This window comes from Candida orthopsilosis (assembly GCF_000315875.1).
Source record: "Candida orthopsilosis Co 90-125, chromosome 2 draft sequence".
Classification (NCBI taxonomy): Eukaryota; Fungi; Ascomycota; class Pichiomycetes; order Serinales; family Debaryomycetaceae; genus Lodderomyces; species Lodderomyces orthopsilosis.
The window spans coordinates 1,761,978-1,773,574 of record NC_018295.1 but is presented as its reverse complement, the minus strand read 5'-3'; the positions used below and the strand labels follow the sequence as shown (position 1 = coordinate 1,773,574).

At 37.9% G+C, this 11,597-nt stretch overlaps 4 protein-coding genes across 4 annotated transcripts; all 4 read left to right on the top strand. All coding sequences in view use genetic code 12, as the record gives it.

Moving 5' to 3' along the window:
* Positions 1-135: 135 nt before the first annotated feature.
* CORT_0B08550 (Pol32 protein) lies at positions 136-1,386 on the top strand (the record flags this gene model as incomplete). The annotated part of the gene is made up of 1 exon (XM_003867946.1): positions 136-1,386. The coding sequence occupies one exon, from the start codon at positions 136-138 to the stop codon at positions 1,384-1,386; it is 1,251 nt and encodes a 416-aa protein (XP_003867994.1).
* Positions 1,387-2,908: 1,522 nt separating this feature from the next.
* On the top strand, positions 2,909-3,964 carry CORT_0B08540 (hypothetical protein; the record flags this gene model as incomplete). The annotated part of the gene is made up of 1 exon (XM_003867945.1): positions 2,909-3,964. The coding sequence occupies one exon, from the start codon at positions 2,909-2,911 to the stop codon at positions 3,962-3,964; it is 1,056 nt and encodes a 351-aa protein (XP_003867993.1).
* Positions 3,965-5,609: 1,645 nt separating this feature from the next.
* CORT_0B08530 (hypothetical protein) lies at positions 5,610-8,360 on the top strand (the record flags this gene model as incomplete). Its single annotated transcript, XM_003867944.1, has 1 exon — positions 5,610-8,360. The coding sequence occupies one exon, from the start codon at positions 5,610-5,612 to the stop codon at positions 8,358-8,360; it is 2,751 nt and encodes a 916-aa protein (XP_003867992.1).
* Positions 8,361-9,378: 1,018 nt separating this feature from the next.
* CORT_0B08520 (transcription factor) lies at positions 9,379-10,929 on the top strand (the record flags this gene model as incomplete). The annotated part of the gene is made up of 1 exon (XM_003867943.1): positions 9,379-10,929. The coding sequence occupies one exon, from the start codon at positions 9,379-9,381 to the stop codon at positions 10,927-10,929; it is 1,551 nt and encodes a 516-aa protein (XP_003867991.1).
* Positions 10,930-11,597: the final 668 nt, after the last annotated feature.

Below are 11,597 nucleotides of genomic sequence, written 5' to 3'. Positions count from 1 at the left end.
TCGACTCTATTGATTGTAGGAAGCCTCCATTGTTACAGAAGGATCACTTGGTGTATGACGCGTCACCGCGAGGTAAAATCATAAAAAAATTTGTAGAAACTGTACACCAAATATCACCACAAGAGCCTCCTCCGCATGCCAAGTCAAGACCCCATGACGATGGAAGCACCCATAACCGAAGTTGAGTATTTGGCTAGTGAAGTCATTCTCAACTCCAACCCAGTGTCATATCACAAGTTTTCTCGTCAGTTAAGTATACCCATATCGCAGGCTAAAAAGACATTGTATGAGTACTACACCAAGAATAAAGAACAAGTCTCAGCTTCGTTTGTTATCATTGGAGTGAATAAAGATGGTATCAAAGCTATAAGTTATTCTGAAAATGAAGAGAAACTTAAACACGAAGTGGAAAAGTTCAAAAGTATAACAACCATTCACGTATTTTGCGTGATGAAGAAGGATTTGAATGTTACAAAGAATGAGATTGCTTTAGAAGAATTGAAAATCAAAAGCCAATTGAGCAAAGTGCAAGAGTACGAAAAGAATGGAATTATCATTGGACCCAGAATTAATACGGAATCAATTAAGAATGAGCCCGAATCAACATCAACACAACCGACCACTTCATCCTCAATACGAAAATCAGAAGACAAGAAAAAACCACAAGAGACCAAGAGTTCTGGATTATCCTCATCCTATGTCTCTAGAAAACAACAGAGTCAGCAAACTAAACCCCTGTACACATCACGTAAACAAGAATCGACCACTGCCAAGAATAGAGCGCTGACTGAGCCTGCGACACCTTCGTACCAATACAGATCTCGTAAACTAGAGCAAAAACAACCAAAAGAAAGAATAATCATGGGGAATTTGCATAAAGATCAAGATGATGATAATGCTGATGATGATCTAGAATCCAAACGAGAACAAGCTCCTCCCCCAACGACGGACTTGGAAAAGATATTCGATGAAGATGATACGTTTCAATTCAGTGATGAAGACGATGCCGTGGCTAATGACAAGGACATTGTTGAATCAAAACTAACGGATTCTCGTGAAGCGGCAATTGAGCTGCAAGAAGAGGAACAATCGAAGCAAGAGGATGAAGTTGAAGCCGAGCCAGCAAATGACCAACACGAGGAGCACTTATTTGTTGAAGAAGAGAAGGACGAAGACGTTGAAGGCGATGATATGGTGACAGTTAAGGAAGTGGATGAAGATGGGTACACAGTCACCAAACGCAAACCTAAATCAGTGATTAAACCAGTGAGTAAACCAACAGTTGCCAAGCGCGCAACTCCAACAACTTCAAAGGTAAAGAAGCCCAATACTGACGGCAAAAAGAAAACGCAGACTTCATTGATGAGCTTTTTTGGGAAGAAATGAGAAGGATATAGTTATTATTATGATTTTAGAAGGTCTTTAAATAATTTATTAGTGAGTAAGAAATACACTCGTTGAATGTCTTACCCCTGATATTCCTCCTCTATCTCAAAAGTATTGCATGGCTTCCCTTTTTTGACACAATTTCATAACCTTTCTGAGAAGACTAAATTGAACCCATTGTAACAACAGGGATCAAGAATAAGGTGGAAGGAAACAGAATTATAGGTGCTTACGGTGTATATAAACAGCGGATACTCCTATTCAAGCACTATCCGCATCTTTCTATTGACCTAACCACTTTTCAAAAAAGAAACGAATTAGGAGCTACAACATTAATGAAAATTACGGGGTAATTTTCGAGGATTTTCCTAGCTTCTATTGTTTAAATCTCTCGGTTCTATATATTATTTTCCCCTTCAGGGTAAAAATACAAAATCCATAATGAGTAAATATGCCAAGATTTGAAAGTTTAGATTTCATTACACAAAATAGGAACCTTTATATCTTCCATACCCCGAAATGCCCAAAGCTACATGTATTATGAACAATAAGTCATAATACATCAGATGCTCTTAATTGTTCTATTATTAGGAATTGTTTTGGTTTTGCATGAATATGTATAACACTGTTCGTAGAGGATACTACCCCGAGTAAAGTGGGTTAAAACGTCGTCTTGCCATTCATCATCGTGTAATTTCACACTGCTAAGCTAATTTTCAGAAAAAAAGCCTCTTTATATTTCCATTTAATATCCGCACTCAACACTTGTCCGATAATTACTTAGTGGATTTCATGAATTTCTTCAACCCGCAAGTTCAGATTTATTGCCTTACAACGTACGGGCTTAAGGCTGATTGCCGCTCCCATCAATCCCTAAGCTTAGTTAGAAAGCCACCTGTCAATCGGTCAATACAGTTCGTGGCTTCCCGACTTAAAGCCCTCCACTTCTCCCGTTTAAGTGGTGGCTTTTAGTTTGTGAAACCCTCTTTCTATAATCTCTCTCTCACAATGGAAACCAAAATGGAAATTTGGGTTTGAGTAATGTTACACAAATTCCAAAAGACCCATACATCAGTACTGTAAGCTTTTTGTTGCAAAAAGGTTTAAATTATATACATTTCCTAATTAGGAAATGCTCCAACCATAAATGTTTAAAAGCTATACCCATTTATAGTAATGTTATACAACCATCTCTCGTAAAAACCCACACAGAACACACGATTTTACCCAAAAATCTTTCGCTTCAAGTTTCTGGTCTTCTGATTGTTCTCTGTTGTAACAACCTGCGTATATTCTCGAGAGGGTGCTTTTCTTTATTGTCGAGACATGGTCACGACTATAAATGGATGCTAAATTATCCCTTTATTTCAAAAATTGTTTCTTTTTTACACCTTCTTGCTTCTTTTTTAGCTTTTCTTTTTCCATTGCAACTATCTCAGGTTTTAGCTTTCACATTACCTACTACGTTTCACCTGTCTTACTCATCCAAGTATAGTTCCTTTTTAACTTCAATCCATTCGTTATGAAATTCACAGCTTCTACCATGGCCACCGTTTTGGCTGCAACTGCCTCAGCAGCCACAATTGACCAACAACAACCAAACTTGGTCGCTAGACAAGATGTTGATAGAGCATTGAGTTCATTACCAGGTAAATTCGCAGCTGTTAAGAGAGACGGGCAACCAGATTTGGCTGCTTTATCTGCTCATGTTGAAAACTATAGAGTTAAAAGAGATGCCATTGATATGGAGATAATCAAAAGAGACTACGCTATTGTTACTGACGTTTTGACTGCTATCAATCAATCTCAGTTGGCACCAAAGATTTTGGAATACCTCGTTACCAATGAGAACCTTGAGCCAATTGTCGTTAATGTCTTGATTGCTGTTATGAAGAGCGGTTTGATTTCATTACAATCAGTTTTGGATGCTTTGGTTTCATCAAATTTGGCCGTCAATGTCATCAATGATTTGATCAGTGATTGTTCATTATACGCTGAACTTTTCAATGCTGCTGCTCAAGTTATCAGCAACTTGGCTGAAAAAGTTGAACAAAAAATTTCAGAAGGTGTTTCATCATTGATTACTAGAGACGTCAATGACAATTCCCTTGAAGCCTTCATTGCCAACGTTGACAAAAGAGATCTTGATGATGTTGTTAACAATTTGTTGGACTCATTATACAAGTCAGGTTTGGCTACTTCCGTTGTTAAGGATGTGTTGACCAACTCAGCCTATATTCCTTTTGCTACTGACTTGATCAAAGCCATGTTGGCCAACAACTTGATTGATATTGGATCAATTATTGACGCATTGAAACAATCCGGTTTGATTACTCAATTGTTCCAAGAATTCCTCAACTGGGGTACTTTACAAACTGTTGCTGAAACCGCTTTTGCTGCCTTGGCTGGTGAATGTAGTGGTTCATCAAGTGGTGGTTCTGGTACTTCAACTCCATCTACAGGTAACGGTGGTAGCGGCTCTGGTAGCGGAAGTGGCTCAGTAACTTCAAACGTTGGTAGTGCTGATCCATGTAAGAAGAGAAGAAGGGTTAGAAGAAGAAGAAGATCAAACTACTAAGTATATGGACAATAACAAAAGATCATAACCATACAGTGTTTCGCCTCACTTATTGATGATACCAGGGAAATGTTTTCTTCAATATACCACACATGGCCCAATATTGGAAAGTAAGAAAACTATTGTGCTATACTTGAGACAATGTTAATGAAAGACGCTTTCCAATGTTGATGATAACCACACACCCATTTCAGTTCACTTCTTCGTTATCCAAATATACTAGTTCAGTATTTTCAGTTTTACAAATTTTTGCTAATATCTTTTTCATAAGTAAAGTACAGTGTTTGCACGACATTGTTACTCTTGACTTTGTTACATTTTTTTTTATATATATCGGTATAGTCTTCACAATGATGTGATTGCAAAAAAATAAAGTATCTTTTGAGTATGCCATATAGGCTAGTAGTAGATTCGATTGTGATCCAGCGTGTTGTTAAATATATCTGTTCAATAAGGAATGAGCACGGCTTTCACTCACTGTTTAAGACAAAAAAAATTGCTTTTCATCATACAGAAATTACATCAAAGGTGCCATTGAGGTAGGTAATATCATAGAAGTGACTACTGCTAAAACAGATCGACTGATGATTGCTTCGATATATCTGTTAATCTTAAAATGTGTCAGAATATTTGACATTCTTCATGTCTTTGTATTCTTTCTAGAGTACAAAATCTATGTTTCGGTACACAAAATCAATAGGGAATGTTTTGTTTTGGTTTTCTGCCTAACCAAATCAAGTTCAATTGTAAACAACAAACAACAAACAACAGCACAAGTAAAGACGAACCACACACAATACAAATAGAAGGTTTTCTTGTGTATTGTACTAGTGTAATTATGGGTCCAGAACCATGCCAATTTTTTTCTCGTTTAACCAGACCAGGGCCACTAACCACAGTATTGGACCAATCTTAATATCTCTTGTGAGTGTGCTGCTATATTGACCTATTGTGTAGTTGGTTATGGATGAAATATTGCAATTTAGGATGAGGTTTGTGTCCAATGATTGGCATGTCGTGGTGGAACTTGAAAGTTGAGTTAATTTTTGAATGACGGATTTACAAAACGCGTTTATGGAGGGAGAGTCAATTGTGGTAGGATAAGCTTAACCGTCAATACTTTTCTGGCCCCAATCCACTTACAGTAGTTTAATACCTCTTACAATATTTGTATGCCCTACATCAAACATATCTCTACGCCCCCTTTGGTTGGTTTGCTATTCAGTTTGGAGTAATCTAGGCATATGCAGTTATATGGTGATGGTGAAATCATAAAAAGTACAAAAGAAAATTTTTTTTCTGTTCGTCTGCCTCAATTGAGAATCAATTACAATCAACACACAATATAATCTTAGACAATAACTCAATAAACAACCCCTCATCACCGTACTCAGAGACTATCATCAACATCACCATCACCACCCAGCACCATTTTTACTATACGTCACTCATTTTTAATTCACAGGATTAGTTAGATCACAATCAACTATACCTACCAACTAATATTCATTCGTTTACCCGCAAAATATTTCAATTTTTGATACCTCAGTCGTTACTTTCGGTGAAATATATAAATCGCTTTGATCGTTATAAATACGCCTTTTCAGTTCTTTAATTTATCGATATCCATTACCTCCTTTTCTCAATGAAAAAATTGAAAAGTCAGGTTGCTGTCAAGGATCGAGGGGATGAATACAATGATCCAGCTGAGGAACATCCACATACAGGGTCACAATATCAAACTCAACATGTGCAACAACCGATGAGACCAAGTGAGAGTCACGGCACTATTACCCCATCAGCATCTTCCTCCATGCAAACAATTGACGATGTCTATTCACCAAATCAGCAAAAAACAATGTCAACATCAACCTCAGACAGTAAACTAACACCAGAATTTACATCCCCAACCAAATCATTAAAGACTTTCTTTTTCAAAAATAGACTTTCATCATATTCAATTGACAGTATAAGTGAAGAACCCGAATTGGAGCCTCAAGTTACCAAGGAACAAAAATCATTAACATCCCAAACTGGCGGCGCCCATGACTTGACTCCAACGAAATCTCCCAACAGGCTTTTGAATTTTAACCTTCGGCCAAAGTTTATTCGCTCGAAGTCATCAGGATTGTCTGATGTTGGCGCAAATCCACCACTTACTCCCACTAAATATACTCCGACAAGTCGAAAGAGGGTGACTATTGACGATTTCGCTGATACCGATTCTGATGAATCTGGAGCAAGTAATACCCAAGAGACGAAAGGTGAGCCAGAAGAAACTGAGTCTCCTATTTTGCTAGACGAAACATTTGACGAATCTGTTAATTCTGTATTGCAAGAGTATCACAATAGAGATTCAGATGTCAGAACTCGAAGCATGTTCCTTGAGTCTGATCTAAGACCAAAGAGTGGTGAGTTGTCATTGCAAGAGAGTGAACAGTTGAAATCAGACATTATACGACAAGGCTCTGTTAAATCAATTGGTGCAAAAACTGCACAGAGCAGCGAGCGTTTGCCTACTGATAAGCAACAACTTTACATTGATGCCAAAGCATCACAAGAGCAATTCAAACTGGGGAACGCTAAAGTTGATCAGCAATCACCAACCATTTTCAAAAGAGTTTCAGCCCCATCAGATGATAGCAGCCCTAAAACACCCAAATCAGACAGGGATAGTTCAGGCAGTGTTGTGCTGTTACGGTTCAGGGTTCATGGTGATCAAATTGAGCCGATAAAGACCAAAGCAAGACATACAAGTTCTGCTACAACCATGTCTCATGCTGATACAAATAGATCGCCATTAAGGGCTTCAATCACTCTCAGTGATGATAGTGAGATTGAAGATGCTGCAAAGTCAAAGTATCCTGATCCAACTGTTACTCCAATGGCTACTCCGAGAGTAAATTATTCCGACAATAGACACAGCTCATCAACGGAATATACTAACAGGAGTTCAATTAATGATAGTGCAATAGCGGGTCTGTTGCCTAACACATCATCAAGTGGTGGCGGTGGTAGTGGTAGCCGTCACCACACTCCACAAGGACAGCCATCGGTACTTCGGCATTCACACGCGGATGATAGTATATCTCTTGAAGGGGATGATTATCATTTTGATGAAGAAACAATTGCCAACAAAACCAATGTGCTCAACTTTAGCAATACACATACGTTTGATGAGACCATGTTGAAAAGTGAAGATACCAAGCATTCGAGCGTGGCTCGTTCCTCAATGTCGTCCGGTGAATTGCTACGCAACTTGGTAGGCAGCTCTTACGATCACACTAGAAGCAGTGATAACTCTGATTCAGCCCAGCGACCACGAAGTCAATACAGAGAAGTAGGAGTAGGGTCTAGGCCTGGATCTATATTGGGTAATACCTCTAAGCCAACAATGGCTGTTCCGGAAACACCTACGGATCCATCATCGGAGAATATTTACCCCAATGTGCCATCGAAACAACGCCTTCCAAGAATTGATAGTAGTCACACTGTCAATAACATGACGGCCGGATTAGATGCAACGAATGAGTTACCAATCATGTTGTACAAGATCCATAATAAGGATTATGATGAGTCGAAGAACCGATGGTCTGTATATGAGAATCGCAACAGTCAAAATTCTCAAAATGAGGTACGAACTCGCCAACAGGCTGCTCTTCTGACTCGATCAGGCTCTCGCTCAAATAGTCCTGATGCTGATGAAGCCCTTATATCTAAGCCCCAAGAATCACGTGTTGGATCAATAAGTGGGTCCAGTGAAGTTGGCACAAGATCTGCAACAAGGTTGTCCGATGCATCTTCAATGTTGAGTCAGGGTCAGATTGCAGAGGGTCGACAATTTGATAACCATCAAGATTTATCTAGTTATGTTCCACAACCACAAGACGTACAAGGACATACACAAGAGGGTCCACAGTTACAAGGACAACCATTAGTGTTGTCACAACCAAAACGAAATTTATTTGTTAATGATAGACAGCCATCATCAAATATGATTGATGCTGAGAAACACATTGATGATCACACTTATAAATCCCCCCGAGGTCAAACATATCTTCCTCGTCAACAAAAACAAGAAGGAGAGTATGAATCCACATATCGATTCCTTCCTTATAGCTGGCTACAATTTAGCCTACTTATGGTGGTTGGTCTAGTTGCCCCACCTATTTATTTCCTTACTACTATTGGTTTATTTGATGGTAAAGATTGTCAGCATTCATATTATAGTGGAATGACTAGTTATAAAGTCAATCAATCGAATCAGGGGATCTATGTAAAGAAATTTACTAAACTGCAAAAGGTTGTCAGTTTTGTGATTGGATTGGTTTGGCTATTGATTGTGTTGGCGATGATTGGAGTTGGTTTGGGTGTTGGTTTGACGAGAGGGAGGTGATGCTGAGCTTTAAAGTTTAGAGTAGAGATTTAGAAATTACATTCTATGCGTTGTAATATAATTTTTAATACCTGTTGACGACTGTGATGTAGGTTAATACGAGTTTAAAGCTTGTGGAAAGTGTATTGTTTTATGGTGCCGCTTCATTTCTGTTGATTCATATGTCACTCGGGTATCGGATAAAAGCAAAGATTTGATCTTTGTGACAAATTACAAAATTTTTCATTATTCTTTCATTTATATACACAACTCTCTTCTATTGTTTCTAGAATCATTTTGAATGACTTTTCTGCAAATGTTCAAATGGAAAACACATGATACGATAGTACTTTGCATTAGCTAAGTCAAAGTTCAAAGACTCTGTAAGCTGAATTCAATTTTCTAGAACATTTTAGAATCCGGATCTGGTGATCAAGATCTCCATCTACTTCCTTGGCTTTTGGCTGATTTCTAAGAAAACTTTCTTGGCTTCAGGTTGATCTTGTCGTCCAATATAGAGGTACTCTTAGGGACAAAGTCTTTGCTCGCTATGTTCCAGTATTGATTCCAGTTCATTTCTCATTACTTGCGATTTTTCATTAGAGTCATGTGACTCTTCTTCTTTTTAGATTGATCAGCAGACACAAAGTGACTGTGGGCTATAAGCGGAAATAACTCAAAATATTCAAAATACCTATCAAAAAAAAACCATATCATACATCTTTTTAACTCTTTCCACACATTTTCACTTCACATTCTCGTATTAGGGTTCATTACATTTCTATTCACTTCACCATCAATATACGGGCTTCATTGGTAAGCGTTAATTAAATCCACTTGACAGAAATACTTAATATTGCTCCACTTTGTTTGATTTTCTTATGATCTGATTGCCCCTTTTTTTCTTTCGGTTCTTCAATTTCAATTTTTGCTTTAAAGATTGAACAATTTTGCAAACAGAAAGAAAGATTCACCCCTCATAGTCCAACAACCTTCTACATCCACATAATCACTCACTGGCATATATCATATTTCAAAGATGGGGAATGTGCCAACAAAAGAAGCAAGAAGTAGGTCCAACTCGAACGTTTCTGATTTCCACAATGGTGGAGGATCCAGTTCCAATACTTTCACAACTAATGGCTCCTCTTCATCTTCATCAAATGGACGTCATTCAAAACATCTTCGTAAAGGGAGTAGCCTTACTGGACTTGTAAATGGTCATCAACGATCAACTTCATCTGATTTGAGAAAAGCCAAACGTCAAGAAGAAAAAGACCAAAAGCAATATCATCATTATAGTCAACTAATTGTTAAACTTGATGAAAATGTTGATGGTGGTTTCTTGGCACCATATGGAACTTATAAATCGAATCTTGATTTTGATACTGATATAGTTCGATCATTGATTGTTAACCGCGAATTATCACCATTCTTTACTCCATTACAAGATTATGATCAGAGTTGGACCGATGATGAATTATGCATCTTGTTATCACAATTGCCTTTACATGCATTAGAAGAACCAACTGAGTTGAATGGTTTTGAAGAAGAAGAAGATGCTGATAGTCACAAGATTCATAAAAGTGCCAACTATTACAAGCGACAGGAAGAGAAAGCCAAGTTGAAACTGTTGATTTCACGGATGAAAGAGATTCAAAAGGATGCAGAACAGAGATATATTGATTCAAAGGGTAAGTCAAAGCAAATTCCTAGTAGGGATTTATTATTAAGGTTATATCGAAATCCGAGTGAATGCCCAATTTGTTTCTTGTATTATCCCAAACATTTGAATGTTTCACGTTGTTGTTTGCAACCAATATGTACTGAATGTTTTGTACAAATTAAACGTTTGGATCCTCATCCACCTCATGATGATCCATCAAATCATCAAGCTGGGGAACAACCACATTCACTCATTTCAGAACCGGCTAGTTGCCCATATTGTGCTATGCCAGAGTTTGGAGTTACATATGATCCTCCATTAGATATACATACTGGAATAGGTGGAATACTACCGGGAGATTATAAAGCAACAAGTGCTATATTGGAGGATGAAGAAGGAGGTGTTACCAATGATAATGATGAAGCTGTTGCTGATGATGATGATTCTGCAAGTAGCCCCTCGCCAGTGAGGAGTAATCGAAAGAGTATCGGTTCTCCTATACCCACATCTCCACCACCTCCCAATTCGATGCAAAATAAATTGTGGCCACAAAAGAAAAAGGGTAAACAACGCACCAGAAGAAGTTCTGTAGCAGCAAATGCACCAGGGGTGATTACCATAGATAAGATTCGACCCAACTGGGAACAAACTTTAAACAGTGCTAGAAACAAATTGGCAAGAAGAGCAGCTACTGCAAGTGCAATTCATGCTAGCAATTTGATTATTAATGATGGTGAAGGAGAGGGTTCTGGTAGCAATAAGGGCAATAGTAATTCCAGAGTAAGATCAAGCACTATGGGATCATCAAGTTATGATGCAACTGATTATTCATTGGTTGAGCAACAAATGATAAATGAGGCGATGCGGTTGTCATTGTTGGATGAAGAAGAAAGAAAAAGAAAAGCTGAACGGGATCAAAAGTAGATTCAATAAAGGTACTATTAAACCAGCAATAATATATAACTATATGGGTTGAACTCTTTTTTGTATATTACATCGCCCCTTAAAGCTGCAGAATACCAGGTGTAGTTTAATAACGTGAGCAGTTGAGCTTCAATAATGCCAAACTACTTTATACTTTGTGCCCAGGGTATATAGTTGAACAAAAAGGGGTCTATATACGCAAAGTATTCACAGAGTGATGCCACTAGTTACAAAAAGGGGCGTAAACGAGGGAAATTTCTATGCAAGTAATCTTGGAACCGACAGATACATATATATGCACACACGTATATGTAGACTCTCTCCCCTTTCATTAGAAGGCTCTAAAAATCCTATTTGTGTAGTCAATAATCTTGGTTGTTATTGTAGTACAAAAGGACAGAAACAATAGTTACATAGTGCTAATGAAATTTCAGTTCATCAATGCCCTCATCATCAGTATGATACGAATTGCTGCAGATAAGCAAGTTTTCTTCTTTTGGGCTTTCTATTCCATACTTAACGACTTCGCAGAGTGTACCCTCCAGGGTTGTTTCATAGTCCTTTAGGGGAGTTTATACCAATTCTTGAAATTAAGGTGTTGTCCTTTTTGTACTTGAGAGATTCTCTTCTAATTCGTCCAAAAAATTTAGACGACGGTAGTTTAAAAT